Source organism: Hippocampus zosterae, chromosome 18, assembly GCF_025434085.1.
Source record: "Hippocampus zosterae strain Florida chromosome 18, ASM2543408v3, whole genome shotgun sequence".
Taxonomy (NCBI): Eukaryota; Metazoa; Chordata; class Actinopteri; order Syngnathiformes; family Syngnathidae; genus Hippocampus; species Hippocampus zosterae.
The window spans coordinates 10,826,687-10,854,594 of NC_067468.1; the positions used below are offsets into that span (position 1 = coordinate 10,826,687).

Sequence of the window (27,908 nt, forward strand, 5' to 3'; positions counted from 1 at the left end):
GGGCGGAAGACACACAAACATTCTCACCAGGATGCGCGCACATCGACAAAAATTGGCAAGTTATGGGGCCATGTTTCAACCCACGAGCAAGCGGAAGAATCATCTTAAAAAGCATTTTGCAAGAGTGCCTTGACACCGCCTTGTCCTCGGGGCCCTAATAATAAGTGACATGTTCCTCCCGTCCCCCCTCCCGCTCTACCAGTGAGCGTTTGCGCCCTGCAGGAGGGCCGCGCCGGGCTCCGTCGCAGCCCGGGCATTGAAGCGCTGCAGCTGTTTCCAAATCCGAGCCTTGATTTTGATCCTCTTCCTCTTTTCCCCAAGGACACTAATGACCCGGTGGTTCATTGTGGCCGGCTAATAACCTTCTTGTTCCAGGCTCATTCCCAGAGCCTCAATGAGTGCAGCCGTTATTGTCGTCGTCTTAATTAATTCATTGTTTGCTTGTCTGCTACATCGTCTTTGAGCTAATGGGATGATTAGGGCTATGCTAAAAAGAAAGAAATTGCCAATTTAGGAGAAAAGAACCCTCTTTTTTTGTTACACATTATTAAAATGGCCTCTTTGGAGATGTTGTCTCAATAAATGTAGTGTAAAATCTAATGTTTTTGAAGATAAAACTTTTAGATATGCAATGCTGTAATATTTGTTGTTACGGTCATTTTGGCGCATGTAATGGCGACTTCATTCTGGTTTAATTACGCCGCCTTTTCCACATTCAAGGTCATTTTAAAAACGTTTCTTCACGTTTCTACTTTACTCTCATCAGTAATAGTCACCGGCAGTTCGGTGGGAAAAGTCCTTTGCATGAGAAGGGGAGGGAGGAGAGCACTTGAAACGATTGTGACAGATTAAGGATTTGGGAAGCTTTGTTGACACGTTGGCCATTCTGACGATTTCATGTGTGCATCTGTGGAACCCCCCCCCCCCCTTTTACTAGAACCCCCTCCCCCCCCAAACCCCTCGATATGAAGGCAGACAGGTGTGGTGTGACAAGTTGAAGAATGGTCGGTCTGGAGGGGGGCCCCACCTCTGCTCTCACCTTTGCGTCGGATTAGCCGATTTTGACCGCGGTGCGCACACTGAGACGCTTAATCTCATTTTAATGACTCCTCTCTTGTCGAAGTATACGTGTGCGCGTGCCGGCGTGCGTTTTCTCTTTTGCAGGTCTGACTGGTCAAGTGCTTCACTTGAGTTTATTTTTTTCACCACCAGTCCCTTCATTCGGTAGACCTTTACCACTATGGGAGACAGGTCTGGACTGATGGCAGGCAAATCTCGTACCCACACTCTTTTGGTACAAAGCCACACTGTTGTAACACGTGCAGAATGTGGTTTGGCATTGTCTCGCTCAAATAAGCGGTGGTGTCCATGAAAAAAGACGTCGCTTGGATTGGCAGCATATGTTTTGTCCAAAACATTTCGGCATTCATGGCGCCTACGCAGATTAGCAAATTAGCCAATTCATGGGCGCTAAAGCCCTCCCAGGCTTTTGAACTTTGCACTCGTTGTATAATGACCCAATTGTCCTTTTCCTCGACGCAACATTCATGATTTCCGAAAACAATTTGAAATGTGGACTCATCAGACCACAGCACACTTCGCCACTTTTGCGATCTTGGGGTCCAGAGAAGTCACTCATGACAGTATTGATTTGTGATTTTAGCTTTGCATGATAGAGTTTGAACTCGCATTTGTAATGACGAACTGTGCTAACCGACCACGATTTTCTGACGTGTTCCCGAAACCACAAGGCAATTGTCTTTACATAATGGTCATTTTTAATGCAGTGCCGCCTGAGGGATCAAAGGTCTCGGGCATTCGGTGTTGGTTTTTGGCCTTGCTGCATACATGCAGAGATTTTTTGGCGATTCCCTTCATCCTTAATTCGTAGACCATCCATAAATTTCTTTTATGAAGAAAAACATTATCAAGCTGTGATTATTTGCTCACTCACTTCCTCAATGAATTGTCTTTTTGGGGAGCAATGCACACTCCCGACAAATATTAGAATCTTCTATTACATTCTGTCATATTAGGGTCCCGCCCCCCCCCAAACTGTTAATTTCTTTTTTTTCCAGAGAGGGAAAAATGATATTGCTGTGGCTGTTGCTATATTATCTGTCTATATGTGTTGCTCCATCATTTGTGTTCAGGGAGCCATTGCTTGAAGGTTTCTCAAACCACTTTTGATACTAAATGTGAGCTTCAAAAGCTCGATTTGACCTCATTAGATGTGTGCTAGCGTGCCTAGTGTATACAAATGATTATTCATTGAACATTCTAATGTATTCCAACACGTTTTGTTGTCCTCAAAGGCGAGCAAATCTGCATTTATCTTCTTTTCTTTTTTTATCCTCAGGCTTCTTCTCTTTGATGGCTTTCCCAACAGCTCTTTGAAACGCGACAATTAGCGCGCGTCTTTGTGCAATAATTGTCAATCATCCACACGAAATTGATAGGCTTTAAATGAGAGAAAGGAAGACCCGTCCCCCCACCCCACCCCACCCCTGACAGTGGGGGCCGCCTGAGCGGGGGATGACATGACCAGCAGCCGAGGTTAATGCATAAATAAGCAAATCAAATCCATGCCTGAGCCCAATTCAGCGCCTTTAATTCCTCTTTAATAAAGAGCCTGGCCCCGCCCTGATTTTTTTTCCCGCTGATGAATGCCATCAATGTAAATCAATCTAGATGAGAAAGGGAATAGATTAGGGAAAGGGGCTGAAAAGAGAGCCTGGTGGGGCGGGAGGGGGGTAATTTCATCTGGGAAAAAAGGGGAGGCTCATAAAAAAAGCAGCTGTTTGGGCAGTAATCTTTTTACGTGCCCTGTCACTCACCTTACCTCTTTTTGGATCTACTTGCCATCTATACCTCCATATTTAACGCCGGCCCCCCCCTCTTTAAAAAAAATCCCATTTTTCTCTCAATCCTCCTTGTAGCTGCTGCAGTGAAAAGAGGCGTGCATGAATGTCAAATTGCCCTCAAAAGCTCCCATGAAAGATTGATTTGCGACACTTTTCAGAGGCCCTGACATCACTTTGGGAAAAAAAAGGAGAAGGGGGGGGGGTGAGAGACTGAAAGCTCGAAGCAGCGAATGGAATAAAGATGTCCTAAATAAAAAGAAAAAAAACTACCCATTTAGCCGCACTCCGCGAAGCTTGAAAATTAGGGGGCTCGTATATACTCATCGAAACGTTGTCACAATACCGGGACGGAGTGGGGGCGGCTGCGGGAGGTGGGGGGGGGGTGTTCATACACACACGCACACACAACACCACCCATGAATATTAAACTGTTTTACCTCAACAAGTGCAGCCCGTCAAAGCAGCTTTGCATGGGAACAATGCTGTAAAACAACCACCCCACTACCTTTTCATGCCCCCCCCTCTTCCCACCGCAACCTTTTTCTCCTCATCCCCAGTCTAAGACATATTAAAAAAAAAACGAGCGTGTTTCTATTCTTGTTCTTCCCGCGCTTACTTCTCACACTAAATAACATTACAGGCACATGAATAGCAAATGCACTCCGGGGAACAATAGAGGCCACCGATTTGCAAATTAACAATTAAAACATTCACGTGCGTCACTTTTTTTTGTATATTTATTTTCAATTTTGTTGGAAGAGACATTTTTTAAAAAATCATGGCTGTTACTTTTTACAGGTATTTCCTGCGTGTGTACTTTTCTTACTACTTGACCCACATTTTTAATCACGTTTTTTTCCAGTTTATTGAATTAAATTAAAAATGGCCACTCCTTATTTTTTGTAACATCTTTTAACGATTGGTTGCACACTTGACCAGTTATTCTCATCAAATATCTTTTTGAATCCTTTTTTAAAAATCACAAAACGGCACCCTATACTGTACTTATTTTCAACAATGTTTTCTTCCCTTTACTTCTCAAATTGTATGTTTTTTCCTTCATATGCATCGTTTTAGTGTATATTGTTTTTTTAAGTGCATTATTGGCCAAATATTTAATTCACTAGTTTAAAAATAAAAATTACGACCAAAAAAAAATAGACCCACTTTTTCTCTGTTTCTTCACGTGCATCAGTTTTTTAAGTGCACCTACATTCATGAAAACATCGTCGTCTAACGTACCAAAAATACGAGAGCGTCGTTTTTGTAAACATATTAAAACATTTTCAAATAAACATCAACTCATTTTTTCCATGTCACGTCTGTTTTTTTCTTCCTCGTAAAAATAACATGCATTCATCCATGAGAGCTTTTTTTTTGCTTCTTGACATGCACTATAAAAGCTTGTTTGTTTATTTTTAGTTTCTATTTGGAAAAGAATGCGCATGCATTCATCAGATGAAGCTATTATTTTTTTCCATGTGCATAAGTGTTTAAATGATCATACTTCAGCCATCCACCTTTGCCTCTTAAGGCTCCCTCCAATTCTCTTTTTTCCTCTTGACTTTGTATTATTATTATTATTATTATTACAGTACGAGTAGTAGGCGATGCCCTTTCCCTTTGGAAATTAGTAGTGTGCGTTCGCGAGAGTAAAAGTTTTTTTTTCCCTGCGGCGTGGGCAGCGCCACGCTGCAAGGGGTGTGTCATTAATAAGTAATTAGGGTTCTCGGGGCAGCACCCCCCCACCACCACCACCACACCCCCTGCTACTATAAAGGGCCCCTCAAGGGCCGATCAGAGTCAGATCTCATTCACACACTCTCAGCAGCGGAGAGCATCACTTTATCCTCCTCGATCTCGCAATTTCATTAAAGTTAATTTCTCCGGTCCAGAAAGCGAAAAGATGGGCTCAGTGCTGCCCGCCGAAGCTTTGGCCCTCAAGTCTGGATTTAAGTGTCCGGCCCGGGCGGCGCTGTCGGACGTGATCACTTCGGACGTCCTGCACAGTTTCCTGTACGGCCGCTGGAGGAACGTCCTGCAGGGGGGCGAGCACCTGCAGGCGGACGAGCGCCACGCCGGCTGCACCAGGACCGCCTTCACCGCCGAAGTGTTGGCTCAGTCCTTCGTTGGAGGTAGGAACCACTTGTCGGAGCTCATTAAGTTCATCTTGTTCTCATTGTCATTTGTTTGTTTGTGTCTGGTTTCTGACTTTAATTCAGTTCTAAAAACAACCCGTTCATGTTGTTATTAGTTTTATCACGAATAGTGGCGTGTTTATGACAAAATAGTCATTATCGTTTTAATGGACTCCCACCTTCTTAGCTAGTTTAGCTAGCGTTCTTAATTCCGGAAGAACATTAAAAAAATGGACGAAGAAGAATGCCGAACAGGAGAAGAAGACGCTTGATTAACAGTAAGTTATTTGACATTAATTAAATAAGGTTGAGGTCGTGAACGTAATTTATGTATCATTTTTAGGAGTGGTGATTTTTATCCATATTAATTGTAGAGGAATCGGGCGACAAAGGTGCTTGTCACCTGGACTGAATTTAGTTGCCGTTCACGGTGAATCAAATAAATGAAGAAGAACGTCCATTGAATTACCGAAACGAAGAAGAATAAGGAATATTAATGGTACTAATTAATTTTAAGGAGAATTGAAAACGAAGCAAGCAAGTGAGTAGAAGAAGAAATTCATCGCCCGTCCAACCTGTTGCTACACTTTTTCCCACATTTCCTTGTCAGTCTTTTCTCCTCCTTTTCGAGCCATTTAACGCGTTAAGTAGCCTCTGAAAGAAGCGAGTAAGTGCCGGTGATTCAAGGGTCCATGCCGGGGCCTTTAAATTCATTTGGTTAACTTTGTGCGTTGACCTGGGAAAGAGTCCACTTAAAAAAAAGGGCTCCCTTTGCTCGGGAGCTACTTTGTCCCGGCATTCATCAATCTGCGGACAGTCTCTTTTCGTGCGCTTGGCAGCTATGTGGGGCTCCCTCCGTCTCCTCTGGCTCTGTCCACGTCTCGCTTTCTTTTCAAGCAGTAGCTGTTGGTCGCATAATGCAGCGTGAAGGCTAAATCTAATGCTATTCATTGCATGTCAGCCATCTAATCGCCTTTCCATTTTTTTTGTCGCGCGGATTCCAGAGTTCCTTTTAACAAGGCGCCGCTCCATTCAGCGCAAATTTATTGCTACAAACTTCTTAAAAGGATAATGAATTTGGAATTAGCCGTCTCTCCTTTTCTCTCTATTCTTTTCTTTTGCGCAGATCCATTAATGAATATCACATCTGAAGCGTGACCAATTGCTGGAGCCCGCGCAATGGAGGCCCATTTAACCTCTATTGGACAAAGCTTTTATTATCATTTTTTGTGTTGTTGTTGCAGCTTTTAAATACAAAAAAAGAAGAAGAAAAACTTTGATTTTGACATTAAAGAAACGTTTTCCCTTCTCCCCCTTCGCCTATTTAGGTGGGACGAAAACTGCTTACCGTGCGCAACAAAAACGTTCAATTCAAGCAGATAATCGAATTTAACGGGGGATAAAGTGTCGCTTAATATTTGGAGCCGGTACGTGGGGAACCTGCCGCCGGTGGGCTGTATGACTTGAGAGCCAGACAGGCATGTACTTCGAAAAACAAATACTCTGAGGGAGGGGAAAAAAGTGCACAAAAATATTAAAACTCTTTTCGGATTTTATTTATTCATTTTAAGGAATAAGAAATATGGCTCAATGTTTCGTTATGACTGAAAAATAAATGTAGTCAAACAATAAATAAATTGAATTGTATTTGTGAAGAAGTACGAATAATATATTAATTTTTTCATCGTTGTCAATCATATTTCAAAATTTCATTAAAAAATAGTTTTGGAATTGATCATAATTACATGAAGTAAAAATAATTACATTCAATCAAAAAACATGGATTTTTCTTTTAACTGATCACATTAACAAAATGTTGGCCCAATTTGGAGACATAATTTTAAAGATTAAATAAAGTTAAAAAAATAAAAAGCATAATAATAAATTTTTGGGGGCCCCAAACTGTTGAAAATTTTTAATTCTATTTTTAAAATTGATCCTGTGAGTATCATTATGACATTTTTTTTAACTTTTGGTGCCATCATTGAAAAGTATTAATAAGCTAAAAAAATATTTGGTGCTATAATTATGAGTAATCCACAAGAAAATAAACAAAGGTACAAATGCAATGTAAAAAATGTTAACTGATCGCAATGCAATCATGGCGAAAAAAAATCCATAACTTAAAAATATGACATTTGTTTTCCCTGGCCAGACAATTATTGCTACTTTTGATGTATGTGCAGTTTGTTGACATTAATTGAATTTGTATTATTATTTTTTTTTTCTCAGAGGTGCAGAAGTTGTCCAGTTTGGTGCTCCCCAGTGAGGTGATCATAGCACAGAGCTCCATCCCAGGAGAAGGTCTGGGCATCTTCTCCAAAACGTGGATCAAGGCCGGCACGGAGATGGGCCCCTTCACAGGCAAAGTCCTTTCCCCGGAACACGTGGACCTGCTCAAGAACAACAACCTGATGTGGGAGGTGAGTTTCTTGTGATGGTTCCATCCGGTTCCACATAGGTCATTCCTAAAATTCATCCACACCGCTTTTTCTTTTATTTAATACTTTTCTTTTTTTAATGAAGGTGTTTAATGAGGACGGCACTGTGAGGTACTTCATCGATGCCAGCCAGGAGGACCAACGCAGCTGGATGACTTACATCAAGTGCGCCCGCAATGAACAGGAACAGAACCTGGAGGTGGTCCAGATTGGCAGCAGCATCTATTACAAAGCTGTGGAGGTAGAGGAATTACTTTCGGTCCTGTGTGTGTGCAGGGTTTCTTAACCTTTCACGTGATTATCTTTATTGTCAGCACCAGTGCTTTAAAGTTGGCAATTTTTAAGGAAATGGTAGCCGGTCCGCGCGCAGCATGTAATTTGTCTCAATTGGTCCGTGACATAAAGGTTGGCGATGACGACTTTAAAAGATGTCATTTATTCCAAATGAATTTTTCTTTCAGACTATCCCACCGGATCAGGAGCTGCTGGTGTGGTATGGAAACACGCACAACACCTTCCTGGGCATCCCCGGAGTGCCGGGAACAGACGAAGAGCAGCAGCAGAAGAAGAGCAGAAATGGTGAGAAACATTTTGAGCAATGAAGTTGACATTCCAAAAGAGAATGAGTTTATTTTTGGCATTGTTACGCAAAGATGAAAAGCGACCAATGTTATTTTTATACATTAGAATTTGATGTGCAAATTCCTGTCTACGGTTGCGAGTAGTTCTATCTCAAATTATTATTATTCCCCGTTGAAATAAATGAAAATGCCGATGATTTATTGCCACCACCCGAACACGGTCTTATGTACATGTCCTTTTCCAGATGACTTGCAATCTTGCGAGTCCTCGTGCTCGCCGCCTTCCTCGTCGTCCTCGTCCACCGCCGGCCTCAACACTTCAGGGCGCATGCGCTGCGTCATCTGCCACCGCGGCTTCAACTCGCGCAGCAACCTGCGATCGCACATGCGCATCCACACGCTGGACAAGCCGTTCGTGTGTCGCTTCTGCAACCGCCGCTTCAGCCAGTCGTCCACGCTGCGCAATCACGTGCGCCTGCATACTGGCGAGCGGCCCTACAAGTGTCACGTGTGCCAGAGCGCCTACTCGCAGCTGGCGGGGCTGCGTGCGCACCAGAAGAGCGCTCGCCACAAGCCCGCAGCCGCCGCCGCCATAGCCGCCGAGGGTACCCCACAGGCTTCGCCTCCACTTCCACCTCCTCCCACCGCCGCCCAGCAGATGGCGCCCGTCGTTCGCCACCACCACCACCATCACGTGCCTCTGGTGCATCACATTCCTGCCTTGGTGCTCTGACAAGTAAGACAACGACAATAACAGCTAAGATGCACTTTAGCAAGGAGCTCGAGTGGGCTAGAGAGTACACGTTTATTCCAATTGTGTTTCCAAAAAAAACTTTCTGGGAGGACTCGCCTGGCACCTGACCGAAGTGCTTTTGTTGAACAATATATTATACCACAAATGCATGCTTGGACAGGGGGCTCACACAGGATATTCTTGCAGCAAAAATGTTTGTTTATTCCCCCTTGAATTATGTTATTATGAATATTCATCTGTCAGAAGACACTAGTCATGTTAATGATTAATCACAATCATTATCTACAATGGGAAATGTTTATATTTCGAGGGATTGCGTCACAATCTTTTTCGAGGAAATCCCAATGTCTCTTCACGCGTGTTACTTTCAGAATAGGCCCGTGGTCTGATCATGTGATCCTAATGAGCTGGCAGTTGGTCATGTGACTGAAACATGGCGGGACTTTGGGAGTATACGTCACGTGATCAAAATTTTCCTTCCGCACGTTTAAGCAAATGTTATTTAATAGCACTTTTCACCGAGCGGACGTGCAGAATGCCTCGGATAGTTAATATATAAACATGCATTCAAAAACAACGGAGCCAAAAAGTGCATAAACAATTAAACAGAGGTCTCCTGGCACGTGACGAAAGATTTGCCAAAACACTGTCACGTGATCAACACTTCCAACCACGACACGGGAACTCTCGATGTCACATGATCAAGCCAGCGAGCCAATTCGTGAGAGTTCATACGTGACGTTTTGAAAATGGCAAATAAGATCACTTGATCAAAAGTTCAAGCAAATACGCGTAAGTGAATCAATTTTATTTATATAGCACTTTTAATAAAAAAAGTTCTCGAAAGTGCTGAGTTAAATACAGGTTTAAAAATATGCCTGGCACGTGACCAAAGACTTGGAAAAGACGAACACCCACGCGTCCCCTGTTCAAGACGGGACGCCAATCAGCGTGCGCGCACATGTCACGTGGTCAGATCCCACAACGTTCGCGAGGCCACGTCACGTGACGCCAACAGCAGTTTCTATGGATTCCACATGTGAACGGACAGGTGTGCAGCAAGGAAGCTTGAAATACAACTATGTAGTTGTAGGTCTCACACTTTTCAAATGAAATGTCACTTTACTCTTGTACAGAACGAATTATTGTGTAATATTAAAAATAAATAAATGTATGGTATGATTCTCTGGGTGTAAATAGAGTTATGCTTCTTGTATTGCAAATAAATCATACGAGTTTAATTGTTTGGGTGCTTGCTCATGAAATTATTACAGTTACAGCAGGAGAGTATTTCAGTTACTTTAAGTATGCTCAATTTGTTAGAAATACTTAAAAATATTTCCCCCACCCTCATTTTCAATATTTACACCTGAATGTTATTGTTACTTATATTTACCTTTTTTAATCGATAATTTTGAAATGATTCTATTTTAATTATTTTATTTTATTTTTTCTACATTGAACTGATTGAAGTTTCATCATCAAAAGCACTATTATTACTTGTTCATAGTCATTGGTCACATGAGTACCACGACACACCAAAGCATATTTTGCGGCCTTATGTCACACACACACACACAAATAAGTGAAGTGTTTAATTATTTCTTTTTTCCGGAGTCAGTCGAGATGATCATGATCGGGAATAGGAATGGGAAGCTTGTCAGCTGTCAGACAGGATCCGACTTCCCCACTGGGATTTTCTGGAAAAGTCATCATTAGAACAAACGTGGCATCACCCAAGAGGAAAAAAAGGATCAGAAGACGTGCGGACTGGATGTTGTTTTGTCCTGAGACACGGTCCACACTTGTTGTTGTCCTGCATTGTGATAGATAAAAAAAAAAATGCTGTCCTTCTAATGCCTTTTTTCCCCAAAATTCACCTTTTACAACGGTTGTGTCATCCCGCTGCTGTCATCTTCTTCTGCTTTGTACAGCAGCAAGAAGCGATCAAGTCAGCCATGTGGGTCAATGCTGCTACAAATCTGATTATCATGTTTTAAATACGCCACTTGAACTTCAATGTGTAGAAAAATGAATCACTTATCTGAGAAAATGAGTCACAACATTGTGCTTCTATGGGTTTCTTGCCTCTTCCTATATTAGCTGAAGGACAGGCTGGCTGTTGCCATGCAATTGCACTCAACCTAATGACACAGCGGTTGTTTTTTTGGGACTCGCTATCTGTGGTGATGTCAGTAACTTGAGAACAACAACAGTATCACTATCATGCGGGGATTCAACTTTTCCATCGTGTCGAAACATGAGTTTCCCAAGTCAGCAGTTACCACTATGCACCATTCCTCCCTCCATTTTCTTCCACTCATAGACTAAAGATTTCGTCCAGAAAACGTATCTGCTTGATCACTGGGGAACACAAACCCCCTGAACAATGATAAGGCCATGGCTCAGGGAGGCGAACAATGCATTATACATGATAAAACTCATAAATAGATAGATAGGGAGGTTAATGGAACACTGTGAATTGTCCTAGTCTATCTATCTATCTATCTATCTATCTATCTATCTATCTATCTATCTATCTATCTATCTATCTATCTATCTATCTATCTATCTATCTATCTATCTATCTATCTATCTATCTATCTATCTATCTATCTATCTATCTATCTATCTATCTATCTATCTATCTATCTATCTATCTATCTATCTATCTATCTATCTATCTATCTATCTATCTATCTCAGATGCATTGATTGGGCCTTACGATTTTAGCTTGACGATATGTTCTGTTTTCGACTAGTACGGCCTTGTGGCTCCTCTGTGATCTGTTGTCATTTTCCAAGCGGCTACCCGCCTGCCGCCTGCTCGCCACCAGCCTACTTTGATCGAACAGGTGAGTTTGAACGCGATATCGTCACCGTGGGGGTTAGCTCCACGCGTCACCGAGCGTAAGCGGCGTTTCGTGAACGCGGCGAGTGGTTTCGCAAAGGGAAATTCTTGCAACTGGGGAGTTGAGCACGAAACGACGGCTAGCGGCTAACCAGAGAGGCGGCTAGCGGAGTTAGCGACAAGTTCGCGAGTGTAACGTCGGCGTTATCCGAACGGCATCAAATGCGTTCGATTCAGCACGTTTGTGGAGGCAAAGTTGAACTTAAACTTTGGTTCGGGGGTTATTGCACATCCGTTTAAAAGCCGAGGGGTCTCTTTTGAGGGCAACGGTGACTTGTCACGAGTTTTTGAGCCGCTGTCATGAACCTTTACCATGTTAGGACATCCTCAATGGATGGCCTGGTTTAGCGAAGAAGCGCACACTCGTTTTACTTGCTTCTCGGCCGTTTACTGCACCATTTTGTTCCCACAGGGAACCGTTTGTCACGCTCGTACCACATCTAGAAAAATGCCATGGTTACATAAATGTGCGATTTTTAATGGGTGGCTCTAAAGTTGGTATACAGTACACTTTTTTTAATTAAAGGAAGGTACGTAAGGATTTCAATAAAGGAGGGAGTGAACAAATTACTGAAAGATAGAGGAAGGAAGGGAAACAAATGGCATGAAAGGAGGAAGGGATGAATGAAGGATGAAATGTAGGAAGTAAGGAGGAAAATAAGGATGGGAAGAACCAACAGATGGCTTGATGGAAGGAAGGAAGCAAGGATGTATGAAAGGAAGGTAAGTCTTATGTCAGGAATGAAAAAAAGTTGTTCGAGTTGAAAGAAGGGAGACACCGGCACTTTCAGGGTCTGCATCAGGTCGAGGCACATACAAATTCTTTAGAACATCAACCCATTGAAATCTTCCATCTAAAATGTACGAGTGCATTAAGATGTTCAGCCAATTTAATTCACTGCCGGCTGTTTTCAAAGCAGTTCTCCACATTGCCAGGCATTCAAAAGCATTTTGACTGTACTTCAAGAAACACGGAATATAATGAAAAGAGTGACTGTCCTCTTTCACCAGGGGGGAAAAATGTTTTTTTTTCTTGCGTTTTATATATTTTTATTCTTCAACAGTTTCTGAAATAAAATCTAGGATGTTAGGATGGAGTGTGGCCCATTTCTGCCAGACATTCTGGTGTTGGAGATTTTCCTGCGTCTGCCCCACGACGCCGTGCTGAGAGCGGGCCTCACCTGCCGCCAGTGGCTGGCCGTATCCAGAGACGAGTTCTTATGGAGGGAGCTCTTCTACTCCTACTATCGCATCCCACGCACTGTACCCCAACACCCAGGTGGTCCTCTCACAAGTTCCTGTGATTTCTTTTTTTTCCCTTACTTCCTACATGGAGTGACTCAACTGTGTTTGTGTGTGTGTGTGCAGCGGCTGTGTCGTGGTACAGGGAATTCAAGCGCCTCTTTGACTGTATCCCGTGTGTCGAGGTTCAAACGCTGAAGGAGCACAGCGACCAGGTGCTCCATTTGGCCTTCTCCCACCGGGGTCACCGCTTCTCCTCGTGCTCCAAAGACTGCACTGTCAAGGTAAGCCGTTTATTTTATTTTATTTTTTTCCCTTTAAGTGTGTATCACAATCTTATCAGTTGTGGCATAATTCATAAACAAGGCAACTCAACGTGCTTCACACAAGTAAAGAGAAGATGGATTGAACTGACTACACATTTGTCGCACTCCTTTTCTATGCAGCGTAACAGCTCAATGTTTTTTTTTTTAAACTCTCACATCCAAGACTTGACACTGAGTCTGCAGACCTCAGGGCCCTACTGGGTTTCTATCCATTTCCTTCATGCATTCAGGATATTATTTTAAATAAGCAAAAACAAAAAGCATGCACGGTTAATCTTCTCGCATAACAGGAGTGCATTAAAAAAATGTGTCAACAAAAAAAATTCGAATTAAAACCAAAAGCAACTAAATGATAGAGACGCTTTGTTCATTATTGGACGATATTGCGTGTAACCTTCTGTTTTCCCCTCAGCTTTGGGACACGGAGCGGCACGATGGCAACATCGCCTTGGTGCACAGCTCCAGCATGCGGCAGTTCAACTGGGGCTACACGCAGTTCTCGCAGTTCAACGCCGACGACAGCCTGCTGCTCGTGTCCGGCGTCTACCTGGGCCCGCACCACTCCTCCTCGGGGGAGATCGCCGTCCTCAGTCTTGGTACGCATGCGCAATCGCCAATGACGGACGGCCCAGCCGGATGAGTTTGGCAATTTCGATCGGACGCCCGTTCGGCCTGACCCCCCCCCGTCCCCCCGATGCAATTCCACAGAGAACTACACTCTGCTGTCGCGAGTGAGAAACAAGCCGTACGACGTGTTTGGCTGCTGGCTCAATGAGACCCACCTGATCTCAGGCAACCTGCACTGGATCGGAAACATGACCTCCTGCTCTGTGCTCTGGCTCAATAAAGCCTTTCAGGTGTGGCATTAATATCAAAATGCGGAAACATTAATAATAATAATAATAATAATAATAATAATGAATTCATAATTTATTGAGAGACTGCAAAGTCTACTTTTCATTCAGAGAGCATAACACCAAAAAATTAACAATAATTAAAATATGGACTGAAAATAAAGACAAAAGTTAATGAGAACAGCTTCACATACAAAAAAAATAATAATAAAAAGTTCCCCTGTACTTTACGGACAATTGCGTCATCCCTCATCTTGGACAGGATATCGAGTCTGAGAACATCAACGTAGTGAAGCGCCTTTTCAAGATCCAGAACATCAACGCCAGCACCATCCGCACCGTCATGGTGGCCCACTGCCGTCGCCACGACAACCCCGACCTTCTGGTGGACTACGATGCTCAGTGCCAGGCCCGCAGGCTGAAAGGTCAGCAGCGTCAGCCGCATCAGCCGCTGCTCTTCGACTTGGGGACGTCCAGCAGCGAAGAGGACGAGGAGGAGGACGCGGTGAGCCCGAGAGACGGCAGATGCCACGGCACGGCCGCGCAAGCCGCCGTCTCCAGCCTGGAGCACTTGAAGGAGGTGAGCCGCACGCCGAGGTGGGAAGTCGACTTGCCGTCTGTGACACGTGCGAGAGATTCGCAACAAATTGCCCCTCGTGTTTGCGTTCTCCACGCTAGAGTTGTAAGAACCTGGACCCCAGCCAGGTGGCCCTCGAGAGACAGGTGGCTCAGATGATGGGCCGGGTCCACACCAAAGCCCCGGACTCCAGCCTTATGGACACCTCGAAGTCCGGCGACGGCGAAGACAAGACTTACTTATTGTTTACCACCGGCAGCCTTACGTACTCTCCTCACCAGATAGGTGAGCGTGTCGCTTGTGCCGCCGTCAGCCGCCTCGTCGTCAAGACGGCCATCTTAGCGTTTGCGGTGCGTGCAGGCATTAAGAGGATCAAGCCGGACCAGATGACCACCTGCGGACCCGTGCTGGGAGAAGAACGTAGCTCCTACGAGTTCTTTGATTCGCTGGACCACGTCATCGATATCCACGGGCACATCATCGGGATGGGTCTCTCTCCGGACAACCGGTCAGTAAATCGTGTTTGAACTCATCCGTCACCGGGCACATCTGAACGTTGTCGGGATAGGAAGCGAGGACTGCGAAAAAAATCAGAAAATAAAGCTATTCAAAATGTTTTGCAAGGGTGCGAATGCAGAAAGCACATGTCGTTCCAAAATGAAGCTCCTCCCCCTTTCCCAATCATAGCTGCTAGGCATAAATGGGCCACCAGATGGCACCAAATCAATATTTACCGTGATTGACCTGAACATTCCCATCCATCATGTGCCCCTACTTGATCATGCCAGTTGCGTGTTGTTGACCAATCCGTTGGATGTGAACCCGTCTCGTGTTGCCTGTGGCCCAATCAGGTACCTGTACGTGAACAGCCGGGCGTGGCCCGCGGGCTGCATTATCTCGGACCCCATGTGCCCGCCACCCATCGCCGAGGAGATCGACCTTCACGTAATCGACTTAAAGAGTCTGAGGGAGGAGCGGCGTAGCCTTCGCGCCCACCGAGCTTTCACGCCCAATGACGAGTGCTTCTTCATCTTTCTGGACGTCAGCAGAGACTTTGTCGCCAGGTGGGTCTCCCTCGCCACTTAAACACACACACACACACGCAATCACAGCTAAACCGAGTCATAAAAAACCGTGAATAATTCGATTAGAAGGAAAAAGTCAAAGCAAAAAATGTCTGGAAGGCTGTGACTCAAAATGGCCAACTCTACTTCAACACGCTGACACACCACGTGTGTTGAGTGACACACCACGTCACTCAACAGGCTGCATGCCACCGTTTATGTACAATTATTTTTGTGCAGCGACCTTCAGTGCTCTCAGAGGTGCCTATAAATAAAATATTTTAGAATATTTTGAGAACAAAGATAATTTTGTTTATATTTTAAGTTCACTTGCCTACCTTGTTAGACTTCTACTTGAATATAATCATATCAATATTTAGTTTGAAAAATCAGATTTTTACTCATACCCAAGAAAATAAATGTTGCCACTTTTTTTTCTCCCCCCAAAATTTGAATTTTTTTTATTTTGGAAAACTTTTCAAAAATTACTCCCGGACTGAAAAATGTTGAAAGCCCCTTAGTGTAAAAAGTTCAGTTTAATAGACGCCAAGGTATAAAGTGAGCTCCCAACTTTTGGCAGCGGCGCCGAGGACAAGCACGGCTACATCTGGGACCGCCACTACAACATCTGTCTAGCGCGGCTGGCCCACGACGATGTGGTCAACTCGGTGGCCTTCAGCCCCGCCGACCAGGAGCTGCTGTTGTCCGCCAGTGACGACGCCACCATCAAGGTGTGGCGCTCCCCCCGAGCTGTGCGCCTGGCGCAGGACGTCCTGGCGCAGGACGTCGCCCGTCGGTCCGCCCGCCGGTCGCACCGCCGCACCGGCTTACTGGCCTCCTGGCTCAACCGCGGCAGGGGCGTCAATGGCAAGCCTTGAGGGACGCTGCCTGGTCACTAGGGGGCGCCGTTTCCTAAGCGCCACACTTGGACCGTTGACAGCTGTGCTGTGAACAACTGTCACAAAATATTTTTAACAGGAAAAAAAAAGACATTTGTTTTAGCCCGCCCCCCCGCCCCTCTTCCGCACAGAGCTCCAGGCATGACATGGAAAAAAAATCACTCGTGGCCACGGTAAAGATAAAATGTGTCTCCAAAATGGTAATTAGTTGCATGAACTATACCGAGCGGACAAATTATTTATATAAGATGATGAAAAAGGTGCAACCTGATAACAACATATTAATTTGTGATTATAAAATACTAAAATTTGGCCAGGATATAGATATAATCTGTACAAACAAATACTAATTTGAAGCCATGAAATACATAAAACATATGTACAAATACTCATTTGTAGCCATAGTTTGTGATCACAAAATTCTAATTTGTGCCCACAAAATACTAAATTGTTATCCTGAAATATGACATGAAAAAAAGGCCCATGTCATGTTTGGAGCTATGTCATCTGGATACATTTTTAAACAAGAAAAATGAAAAAATTTTCGCCTATTTTTTTTTGTGAACATCACTTCCTACTTTTTTGTGGACTGATTTAAAAAGGAAAAAAAAAAAGAAACAGGCATGACTATGAGAAAACTAATCAATGGGCTTATGGCATGGAGAAAAATGTTGCTGAACCTGCAAATAACATGAAAACCTCAGAGGAATCCTTTTGGAGGCTCTCTAAAAACAACACACCGTATATCATGAACAATTCTTGTAATTGAGCATGTCCCTTCTGAGATTGTTACAAGATGGATCCTGGATGTTATGTTTGATTCAACACATGCGCTTCAATATCGAATACAGCAGGCGAATATGTATTCTCTATTAAATATGTAAGTGCACGGCGACTACAGAAACACTCGCAGGACATACCATTAGGCACACCTGTATCTTTTTTGTACCCCTCTCGTGTAGCCAAAATATTAGCAACGCAGTCAAGACATTGTTCAAGTATGACGGTGCCATAAAACACTGCTGCTGAGATTGTGCAGGTGTACCTAATAATGTGTCCGGTGGATGGATATCAGTGGCGCAACCCCGTAATTTGTCTGTTTGTTTTTTTTAAACTTAAGAGTTTCCATTCTTGATTGAATGTGTGATATTGTTTCCCCTTTAATAATACGTCTAGGACTACAAATATTTTTTTTCCCACACATGACATATCCAAAAATAAATATCGTATGTGTTCCAACTGCAAACCTGATTCCTGTACTTATTTAAAATACTTTGCATTGTTGTGCATCATTGGTGTTTTCATTTCGAAAGTTTCAAATTCTAATTTTGATAACCATTGAAATACATACTAATATTTTACTAATGATAAATAATTATAAAAATAATTAAAATAATAAATACTAATTTTTATTTTTTTTAAATAATTTATTTCGTATTTATATTGCAAATGAACTACAATGGTGCCTTGGGATACAGTTTGAATTGATTCATTCCCCCTCAAAGGTTTTTTTTTTAAATAAGAAAAGTAGTACTATTAAGTCACCGTAAAAACGTACAGTAAAAAATGTAGACGATTAAACAAAATGTCAAGACAAACAGTTCTTTGTTGACCTCAAATCATTGAATTGACATTGGGCTGTCCTTATTTGTAGTATTCTAGACTTTAAGGGTTATACTAAACAGATGGAAAAAATAGGATGCAAAAAAAATCCGAGTACTGTTTAGAGAACATATTTTCCTGTTCCTTTTGTCAGTTCAATTTTTTGGGAGCTTCCAAAAGTCTCTCTGAAGTTTTGTGACACTTAAGGACACGCGTCCGTACTCAATCTTGTGATGCGTGTTGTGTTGCTTTTAATGACCCGTAAACGAATTGTCAACTGCGCACATTTCCTTTTGTAACTGAGACAAGAATACATCATCTTTTCCCACTTGTGTTTTAATTAAAAAAAAAAAAAACAGCAAAGTAGAGTAACGGATAAAATATTAGCTGCACTACAGAATTAACAAAAATATTTTGACTAAATGCACAGCACAACATTGTTTCTTTATAGAAATAAAGAGTACAAATAAGGCACAAGAGCCGCACGCAATAATGAAGATATATGTTTGTACTTTTCATTTCAATACACATATGACTGTAAAATATGCTTGAGTATTTCACATACAAATTCCAATTTAAAATATTTTGTTCACATAATTCAACACATTTCTCTTTATGTACAGTATGTTTAATATTTGTCATGATCTATCAATAATATATACATAATAAAATAATAATATATCATTTTATTAAAAAAAAAAAATATATATATATATCACGTTTTGAATTATGTAATTAAAAAGCTTCAAAATTTACTTTTTTCCCCCAAATTGTAATTATATATACTGTATATACCGTATGTAATTAGTTTTTTAAATCCTTTGTGCTGGATTTTATCAAGTATAAAAAATAAACAATAATACAGTATATATATTTTTTCATTTACGCAAGTGGGGTTGGTATGGTATGTTAAATGTATGTATGTATTATTATTATTGTAGTACGATAACATGATCAGCTCATGATATAACAGCGAGCCAGTGAGCTGTGTATATTCTAGTCAATAATCAGAGACTCTTTTGTGTGAATGGTACTTTTTTTTTGGGTGGCAACTTCCACAGTCTTCACCTCACAAGCCTGTCAGGTCCACGATGGCCTTGATGAAGATGGTGTCGTCGCGCAGGTATGGACTCTTCGCTGCCAGTTTCCCCAGCGGGCAGAAGAGCGGACAGCCGCTGGCAATGTTCATCTCGCCGGCCGGTCGCTGGAAAGACGTGGACGAGATGTCTGGACGGAAGGCGTCGATGATGTGCTCGCGGTTGTTCTGGTCCAGCAGCATCAGCGTCACCTGAATGACACCGGCGTAGAGTTGGCTTTCCCGTCACGGAGCAAGGTTAGTCTCCCATCTTCACCTTTTGAGTTTCAAGCAAGTGACTGTGCCCAAATCCCGCAAATCATTTCTCCTGCAGATGTCACAACTTGACTTGCCTGAAACTTAAAGGTCAAGACTTGAGACATACTTCATCCCTTCCTACCTTCTGGCTAAAGGGCCACTTGAGCAGCGCGTCGCAGCGCCCCCGCATGACCACAAAGAAGAGCGACAGGTGCGTCCCCCGCCCCGTGCCGTCGCCATTCAGGTACAAGCGCAGGCACATTTTGTAGCCGTATTTGCTGGAGTAGAATGCTGACGACAGAAAAGAGAGGACAACATGAAACGTGATAGCCAGCCAGCCTGAAACGAAGCCTCTTGAACTCTCCCCGTAGGACATCAAGGGCGGAGGGGAGCTGCTGGAAATTCCCCGCGTTTGCCGGCCAACGCGCATAAAGGAACATGCCTCGCTCGAGAGTGAGACGTGGCAACCATCGAGGGAAAGCGGGGAAACAACTTCGAGGTTTTGACGGATGACAACAGCGGCAAAACATGTTCAAAACAAGCCCAGTTCAATTAGATGAACAAATGGAAGACACGTGCACCCTGCAGAGTCGTGCTTCACTATAGTCACACATTTTCCTATTTACTCTGGCAGACCTGGGCCAAATATGGGCCCGCGGGCCTGCTGTTACGGACCTGGAAGAGTTGCTTGGAATTAAGAAAATAAAAGCTAGAGCACTTCCAAAATTTTAGATAACGCACGTTGGGCCGCTGCACGTCTCGTATTGGCCTGTGATAAGATATTTCAAATTCAGAAAATAAAACCTAGCTTGAAATTTTTGCTTCGTGCGTGGACTAAAACAGCAGAACTTGTACTTTGAAACCTGTTTTCGGTGTGCGTGCGTTTTTACGTACAGGTACTCGGGCCGAATCCGCGCGATTAGCAGCAAGTCACGGTAATGGTAACCCTTCAAAATGTTCGACCCCCCTCCCCCCACCCCCTTAAAAAAATAATTAAATAAAGGTGGACACTGAATGCTCTGGTTTCAAGAAAATACGGACTGTTAAATATGTATTTACTCAAATTAAGGGTACACCCGTGTATGTTTTGTAGTGAGCCGGTCGCCATCTTGAAGGACGATAACGTGAGTCGGCATGACGAGACGAAGCATACGGAAAAATTCAGACGTTTGACTGAAGCTGGGAGAGCGCAGCCGTTCGAAGATTTGCTAGCCAAGCTAGAACCCCCCCCCCCCCCCCCCCCAACAAGGACATTTCACCAAGCTACACGCAGCCCGGAAAGCAGGAACCAAGACCAGCTATGTGATAGCCCTCAACGTCGCGAAGAACAAGAAGTCGTTTTCGGAAGGGGAATTCGTTCAAGAGCGCTTGGTGGACTCATCCCTCATACTGTATGTCGGGAGCAACAAAACAAGTTGACCAAATCCAGGTACAGACACTCTCATACTGATGAGCATCTGTCAGGCGTGCTTCACATCTCCACCTCAAACATTCCAATCTGCTTGCTAAGTCGAAGCTCAACAGAGGCTACATTTAGCTCAGTGAACAAGAAAAACAAAACAAAACATTGAAACATGCTAGCTTAGGATTTTTTTCTGCATTATTTGGCAATTGGGACCAAAAAAAATGCTGTGAGTTATGTTACATTATTAGTGGCATACAAAGACATTGTGGTATCTTCATGGAAAGTTAAAATGTAATTTACTTATTTCGAGTAGAAATTGAACCGGAGTAGATTTCAAACTTTTGGCCCGGCCCTCCACAATATTTTCTGCTTCTCATTTGGCCAATGGTGGGAAAATAATTGCCGACCTCTGCACGAGGGCTACAAAAAAAACCCCAGATCAGAATCAAATGACTGAGGCTTCCGAATCGGATTTCTAAGTAGTTGCACAACAGCGCGTCAAACTCCAAAGACTCATGTGCGAACGCGTCCGCTCACCCGGCGAGAACATGGCAGGCGTCCGACCGGCCACGGCGTCAACCCTGCGGCGAGCGAAATCCGAGATCTTCCAGACGTAGATGCCGTCATAGGTGCACAACTGCAGCTCTCGCACCAGCTGTTCTGTCTCAGACAACTGGAAGTCACGCATGGCCAGCGCCCGCTCCAGCTGCTGAACCTTGTTGTTCAGGTTCTCCAGCTTCTCCTGGTCCAGGCGGTGCTGATGCGAGAAGGCCTCCAGTGTCACAGAGCTGCGCTCCACCTCGCGGTTCAGAACGCAGACGATGTTCTCCAAGGCGCTCACCTGGGCACAACCGCAACACGACTTTTTTTTTTTTTTTTTTAATGACAACAAGTTACTATACAAAAGTGTTTTTGATTATGAAAAGTAATACTTGAAAGAAATAGTTACATGTACACACCTTCTTGTCCTGGTCCACGGGAGGCACAGGGGACGAGTCTTCCTCCTCAGGAGCCCTGTACAGACCCAGACCCGAATCTTCTTGCCACTCACTGGGGGGCGGGGCCTCTGCGCGGGGCGGCCGTGCCACCGACAGAACCATGGGCAGCAGCAAGCGCAGGTGCTCCATGACGCTACTGTGTTCATGATCGCTCAGCTTACCGTTGTCCAGCTGAAAGTTGATCGGAATGGGCTTTCTTGAATGACTTGAGCGCGTTTCAAAAAGCTGACCATTTTTTTTAAAGCGCCCCTTTCGTCCTTCCATTTTTTTTTTCTCCTGCATGCGGCCCTCAAACGAAAAAATGTGGACATCCCTGTCGTCGGGTGTAGCTGCTTCCGATATTTTGTGCCTCTTCTGTCGCCAAGTTAACCATAAAAGTGCCAATCAAGTATTCTGGTTTGCATTTTTGACTCTTGTACAGGTGTACCTAATGTTGTGGCCTGCGAGGAACTCACCACAAATTTGCAGCCCACTTTGCTAAAAGGACAGGCGCTCTTGGACTTAGGGCAGGTTCGTTGGTGATCGTTGAACTGGAGAGGCGAAACAGAAAGTTTATGGTGAGTTGGCGACCTCGGAGAGATTAAAAAAAAAAAAAAAGATGAGATCATATCCGTCCAATGGCATACTTCAAGTATGATCACTTCTCTTTCATTTTCAACGTGCTGCTCACCTTTTCTCTTGGGATCTTCTTTTTACCGCAGTCTTTGCACTGCAACGGGAACTTGAGGCACACTTCATCGTGAGCCTGCAAAAAAAAAAAAAAAAAAAAGAGCTGTGGCGTTCACTGAGCACAAGCAATGGCGTGCCAAGCGAAGCTCACCTTGATGTCTTTAAAGCTGCATGACACTTTGCAATATTTGCAGTTGAGAATTCGGGCCTCGCACTCCCTCTCGCAGTGTCGCTCTAGCTCCGAGCGCAACAGGAAGGCCTGGCAGGCCTCGCACTGCACGCGCTCCAGCTCGCAGGAGCCTTCATGCTGCGTCTGGAACACCGGGACATACTTTTTGTAAGTCTTTCCTCTCCCGCTCCCCTTTCAAACACTGCCGATAAAAAAAATCTATGGCTTGAGCTATCCAATTTCTTTTGTACAGTTTAATTTAAATTTTTACATATATTCTTTTTAATGTTCAAGTGCAGTTGAAAACTGCATTTGCAAAGAGTGCAAAGTGCAACCGTTTCCTGCTATGACTCATCTTGCCCCCATATTCCCGCCACTAAGTTCAAACGGAAAACTTTGCACAAAACAAAAAATTCAGTCAAGCCCACATTGCCCGAACGATATAATCGTTGCTTTGACCTTCTATCAAGGGGCAATTTAATATGCAGTTGTATTTTTCTTTTTGTGTGGTGTGTGTGTGCGTGCGCGTTCGTGTGCATGTGTGTGAGTGTTCCCCTTTCCTTCCTGTCAGTGCTGGTACTTTCCCAGTGAGTTGTTGTGCCGGTTTAAGGCGGGACTTTCCAGGCAAGTATGTTCAGTTTTACTTCCTCTCCTCAACCATAAAAACTTTTTTAAAAAGTGTGAAAACACAACACACACACACACACACAAAAATAATAATAATTAAAATAAAAAAATCAATCCTCACCTCGTATTCTTTGATGGATCCTTTCCAGCTGCAACCCTCATTCAAACACTGCGCGGGGAGGCTCGCTATTTCTCGACCGGCCGCGTTGTCCGGAAAGGCCTGGCAGAAGGTCAGCAAACAAACTGAAACTATGCCCTCATTTTGACGAGACGCAGGGCGACGCGCGGGGGGGGATTCGTGTCTCACTGGAGAACAATGTCGTCCACATTCTAGAGCGCTTACCTCGCTGATGTTGAGGATGGAGGTGGGCTCCTCGTAGATCTTCTCCTGGCGGCAGGCTTCGCACGGCTTTGGGCCTGAACTGAGGTACAAAAGCACACACACAAATAAAAATAATAAAACGTTTGCCGTTTGAACAGTTGAAAACAACAAAAGTGACAGCCAGTAATCGACCAATGAAACAAGAAGAAGAAACTAAATGTATCAAAACAAGGAACAGCAATTATTTCACAAACGGCACAAAAAATAGGAAAATAAATCAAATGCATCATAATCATCAAAAACGGAATGCGCAAGTCCTAATCCTCAAGTCTTCCAACTTCAAGCAAGTCCCGAATTACAAACATGTTGGTTCAAAACAAGCGAGCCAAATGAAGTCTACGTGAAATTTCAAGCAAGCAAGGCAAGCAGTCAAATTATTCCCGTGGGAACCAGAAGTCATAAATCATTTCATACGATACTGCGTCGGATAAAACAATTACCGGTATAAATGCGATCACAACATACAGTCACATTCTCCATTTTGGGCTGACACTTTTTTTCCCCCCCATGGTTATTTCTGGTGTGAATTACCGAGACAAACGGCTTTTGTTTATTCCAAACAAGCGGTGATTCAAACACTTGAATCACCGGAGCAAAAAGGAAATCGACTCATCTATGCTAACTGAATTTCAGCAAAACTTAGTATACTTGAAACACTTTGCTGATATCTCCAAGCACGAGATTAGTGACCGGAAGTTAGCGCGCCTCTTGTAACCGAAACACGGAAATGGCTGTTTGACCTTCCTGAACTTTGCTTGGAATTCCAAAACTTCCGTGACTAATATCAGGCAGCTCTACAGAATGTGAAACTAAAAGAGCGAGAGCGCCACCTTCAACATGAGTCGGCGCCAAGGCCACATCCTTGTGAGTCACTGACACCACAATAGTCCTGTTATGCGACAAATGAGTCTGCATAAGATGATTAGTCTTGGGTGTAGCGAGACCAAAAAAAAAACGCCCAGAGAGAGCGAGGCCAGAGCATTGAGTTAAGAGGGGAAAGTGGACGGAGGACTCGCAGTCTACCTGGTGAGCTGCTTGAAGCAGTGGACGCAGAAGCGGTGGCCGCACTGAGCCTGCACGGGCTTCCTGAGGACCTGGAGACACTGCTGACATTTGTATTTATTTTCCATGGGCACCGACAGCACGCTGTGGGGAATCCCCGGTAAAGAGTTGCTGCTCTCCAACCACATTCGGGCCATTCTTCTCCATTAAACTGGTACTAGTCAAGGACGGACACTGTTTAAAAAAAAAAGGGGGGGGGTAGCTCAATTGGGGATATACGGCTAAAAAAATAAAATACATGTACAGTCATACCTCGGTTTTCAACCATAATCCGTTCCTGAAGGCTGTTCGAAAACTGATTTGTTCGAAAACCGAAACCAAGCTCTTTTAAAAAAAATTATAGAACCCGTCTGCTCACAATGGAACGCCACCCGAGGAACTTCCTCGTGTAAGGATGGCGAGAGGAGTCAAGTGGCATATTCAAGGGCGCTCTGTTTGGTCGAGAACTGATTTTCGGTCGTAATCCGAGGCATTAAAAAAAAAATCTATTTTTGGTCGAAAACCGATTTGGTTGAGAACAGACACATTCGAAAACCGATGTTTGACTGTACATATATACAATACACACACAGCATGTGGAGTTTTTAATTGCTTTAATATACAAAGTTAGATCATTGGACCCAAATACATTTTTGTGGTAGCTGGTCTTTTTTTTTTGACAAACAAATCTGTAAGAAAACAAATTCCGACAGATTGTGATATCACACCGCACAACCGTACAGTTAGATTTGGTATGCGGCAGGACATACCGACAACGTTGTCTATTTTTGATATCTAATCAAACGTGGGTGCGTCACATGTCAGCGTGATAAGCGGCTACAAGTCATGGCATACCTTTTGCATGCGCTCAAGCGAACAAACACACATCCCGAGGACATTAACAGCATAGGCGACGCTTCTCATCAGCATGTAATCACGACGACTATCAGTGGAGCTTACGGTAGTTTGGGGTCTGAATTTCGCAGCATCTCATCCGGTGGTGCTCGGTGTGGTACTACATTGAAGGTACACAATCTCACTGTTTCTTGTATACTGTGAACACCCCCCCACCACCACCACCAAGTTTAAAAAGTTGCAACATAGCGTGCGCGAGAACCTTTACCCACAATGGGGTCATTCAGAGCAGTACTGAATGTTCATTATGACAGCGAGTATTGGATCATTTGTTTTGAAATGACGTGCAAGTCATGCAACAGACCGCGTGCCACGTTTTGGGGAATTTTTTCACGTAAATGTGGTTCCGTTGCGATTGTGTGTGTGTTATTTCCAATCAACCGGGAGATGTCATCACAAATGATCATTTCTAAATAACAGTGAAAAAAAAGAACAACAGGAAGTGCTTTGTAGGCTTCACGCAGCCTCTTTGAATGCCATTGGGGAATTCGTCAATCATCAATTATGAGGTGTGAGTTATGCTTAAATGCCAAGTTCAACAACAACGAAACTTCTGTGGTTACTATATTATGAACATGCAGTCACTGAAAAATCCATGAGCAGGGGTATGGACCTTAGCCTCCCTCATTATGAGACTATCCAGAGAAGCTCGGTTGGGTTTTGTTGCGCTTTCAAAGGAAGGGGATGGGTTACAAGAGGATGTTAAGGCAATAAAACAATAACGTATTGTTTCACGGGGGATGTAAAACTGGACAAACTATCTACAGTGGATGGTACTTTTCAGCCTCTTACTTCCCTCAATGAAACTTATCTTGTGATCAAGATGCATGGCATGCTGATAAGACATGTCAAAGGTATTTTCATTCATTTTAAGAGTCAAGTGAAGTACCGGTACTATTTAAGCATGGCTTACCGAGCTCCATTTAAAATCTCAGTCTTGTTTCAAAAGGTGCAACTACAACACAATGCCCCCCCCCCGCAAAAAAAATTCTACATTTCTTAATACAATAATGTGTGAATATTTTTATTACTGTGGTTGTAGTTTAAGAATTGAATTGAATACAACTTTATTGTCAAATGTACATACAGCACAGATGAAGTTTCTTCCCTCTCAACATAAAACAAGAGGAGAGACTCTGTTTCTAATGTTTGGTTTAAAAGTTTTTTTTCCGAATCCATCATGCATTGCCACAACATTGACTTACACTCTTCACAGACTTTATGACAACAAACACGCTGTTAGGAATGTGTTATTACAACAACAATAACGATCCGGGTAATGCCCTCACCGTTTGCATACTTTTATGCCCAAGTATACGCTTGCATGCCAAAGGTAGAAAGACAGTTTCACAACAACATGATGAAGGCCAGATAAGAAAAGGAATCCAACTGCCTGCACAATGACTCCAGCCATATTTGGTCACATGAACATAGCCACAAAAGCACAACACCAAGAGTGTTTTAATCGAAGTAAATTCTTCTCCAACGCAACTAAAACTGTCTTGCACATTAGTACAAACACCTTCCATGGGGAAAAAAACACTAAACAATAACTGGATAGGCTTGCCAACCGTGTAATACGAATGTCAGTCTGGCAACCGCTCTGCGTGTATATCATGCTTGCCCGCTCTCTGTCTCTCTCTCTCTCTCTCTTGCCATGCGTCGCTTTGAAAATGAAACCAAAAAAATGATTTTACTCACCGAATTGTCAAAGTGGCTCGACACACTCGGTTTAAGGGAAGTCGCAGTCCTAGTTAACTTAGTTTTTAAGTCCACCCACAAACGTACGTCACCCAGCACACCCTTAAACGGTTTTCATTTCGTCTAGTCCTGTGGTCATCTAGTTCTACTCTTATAAACCGAGGCTGTTTAGCCTCAGTGTATATTTAGAATCGCTGATTATAAATACGATTTTACTAATGTATTGCAAACATAAAGGTCGCCTTGACGAAAGCTAAACTGACTTTCCGTGGGACGTCACATACTGTATTAACTTTCGCCCCCCCCCCCCCCCCAGAAAATCGGTGTGAAAATACTTTACCACCTTTTTTTGATTGATTAACAGCATTTTGACAAGTAAAGGCGATGTTAAAGATGTGGATGCCAACATAGTAACC

General features: G+C 43.5%; 3 protein-coding genes and 1 long non-coding RNA gene across 7 annotated transcripts; 2 read left to right on the plus strand and 2 right to left on the minus strand.

Annotated features, from left to right (window-relative positions):
- The first annotated feature begins 4,682 nt into the window (after nt 1-4,682).
- LOC127590791 (PR domain zinc finger protein 12-like) lies at nt 4,683-10,019 on the plus strand. The gene is made up of 5 exons (XM_052050220.1): nt 4,683-4,999; nt 7,235-7,425; nt 7,529-7,684; nt 7,905-8,022; nt 8,270-10,019. Exons 1-5 carry the CDS (start codon nt 4,771-4,773, stop codon nt 8,755-8,757), a joined length of 1,182 nt encoding a protein of 393 aa, XP_051906180.1. The 5' UTR covers nt 4,683-4,770; the 3' UTR covers nt 8,758-10,019.
- A 170-nt stretch (nt 10,020-10,189) lies between these two features.
- Nucleotides 10,190-11,592, minus strand: LOC127591581 (uncharacterized). The gene is made up of 3 exons (XR_007959912.1): nt 11,504-11,592; nt 10,666-10,922; nt 10,190-10,594 (listed from the first exon to the last, which is right to left on the minus strand). It is a non-coding gene; the product is annotated as an uncharacterized LOC127591581 (long non-coding RNA).
- Nucleotides 11,522-17,268, plus strand: fbxw5 (F-box and WD repeat domain containing 5). The gene is made up of 10 exons (XM_052051794.1): nt 11,522-11,632; nt 12,753-12,967; nt 13,057-13,214; nt 13,669-13,852; nt 13,965-14,113; nt 14,373-14,690; nt 14,789-14,972; nt 15,048-15,195; nt 15,539-15,751; nt 16,332-17,268. Exons 2-10 carry the CDS (start codon nt 12,781-12,783, stop codon nt 16,627-16,629), a joined length of 1,839 nt encoding a protein of 612 aa, XP_051907754.1. The 5' UTR covers nt 11,522-11,632; nt 12,753-12,780; the 3' UTR covers nt 16,630-17,268.
- On the minus strand, nt 16,763-27,813 carry traf2b (Tnf receptor-associated factor 2b). Of its 4 annotated transcripts, none has more exons than XM_052051797.1 (11): nt 27,493-27,813; nt 24,859-25,071; nt 23,797-23,875; nt 23,575-23,673; nt 22,809-22,970; nt 22,659-22,733; nt 22,444-22,518; nt 21,950-22,159; nt 21,528-21,831; nt 19,728-19,876; nt 16,763-19,540 (listed from the first exon to the last, which is right to left on the minus strand). In XM_052051797.1, exons 2-11 carry the CDS (start codon nt 25,032-25,034, stop codon nt 19,322-19,324), a joined length of 1,548 nt encoding a protein of 515 aa, XP_051907757.1. In that variant the 5' UTR covers nt 25,035-25,071; nt 27,493-27,813; the 3' UTR covers nt 16,763-19,321. The 4 variants fall into 4 exon arrangements, with proteins under 4 accessions (XP_051907757.1, XP_051907756.1, XP_051907755.1 ...); XM_052051796.1 differs by lacking the exon at nt 27,493-27,813 and adding an exon at nt 25,837-27,474; XM_052051795.1 differs by lacking the exon at nt 27,493-27,813 and adding an exon at nt 25,732-27,474.
- Between the last annotated feature and the right edge of the window lie 95 nt (nt 27,814-27,908).

Excerpts from the sequence above, each read along its gene's own strand:
- traf2b (XM_052051797.1), bottom strand. The coding sequence starts at position 25,034 with ATGGCCCGAATGTGGTTGGAGAGCAGCAACTCTTTACCGGGGATTCCC. Across the intron at positions 23,674-23,796 it reads CCATCCTCAACATCAGCGAG|GCCTTTCCGGACAACGCGGC; the intron begins GTAAGCGCTCTA and ends ACCTTCTGCCAG. Across the intron at positions 22,734-22,808 it reads GCAGCTTTAAAGACATCAAG|GCTCACGATGAAGTGTGCCT; the intron begins GTGAGCTTCGCT and ends TTTTTTTTGCAG.
- fbxw5 (XM_052051794.1), top strand. The coding sequence starts at position 12,781 with ATGGAGTGTGGCCCATTTCTGCCAGACATTCTGGTGTTGGAGATTTTC. Across the intron at positions 12,968-13,056 it reads CACTGTACCCCAACACCCAG|CGGCTGTGTCGTGGTACAGG; the intron begins GTGGTCCTCTCA and ends GTGTGTGTGCAG. Across the intron at positions 14,973-15,047 it reads GTACTCTCCTCACCAGATAG|GCATTAAGAGGATCAAGCCG; the intron begins GTGAGCGTGTCG and ends CGGTGCGTGCAG.
- LOC127590791 (XM_052050220.1), top strand. The coding sequence starts at position 4,771 with ATGGGCTCAGTGCTGCCCGCCGAAGCTTTGGCCCTCAAGTCTGGATTT. Across the intron at positions 7,426-7,528 it reads ACAACAACCTGATGTGGGAG|GTGTTTAATGAGGACGGCAC; the intron begins GTGAGTTTCTTG and ends TTTTTAATGAAG. Across the intron at positions 7,685-7,904 it reads TCTATTACAAAGCTGTGGAG|ACTATCCCACCGGATCAGGA; the intron begins GTAGAGGAATTA and ends TTTTTCTTTCAG.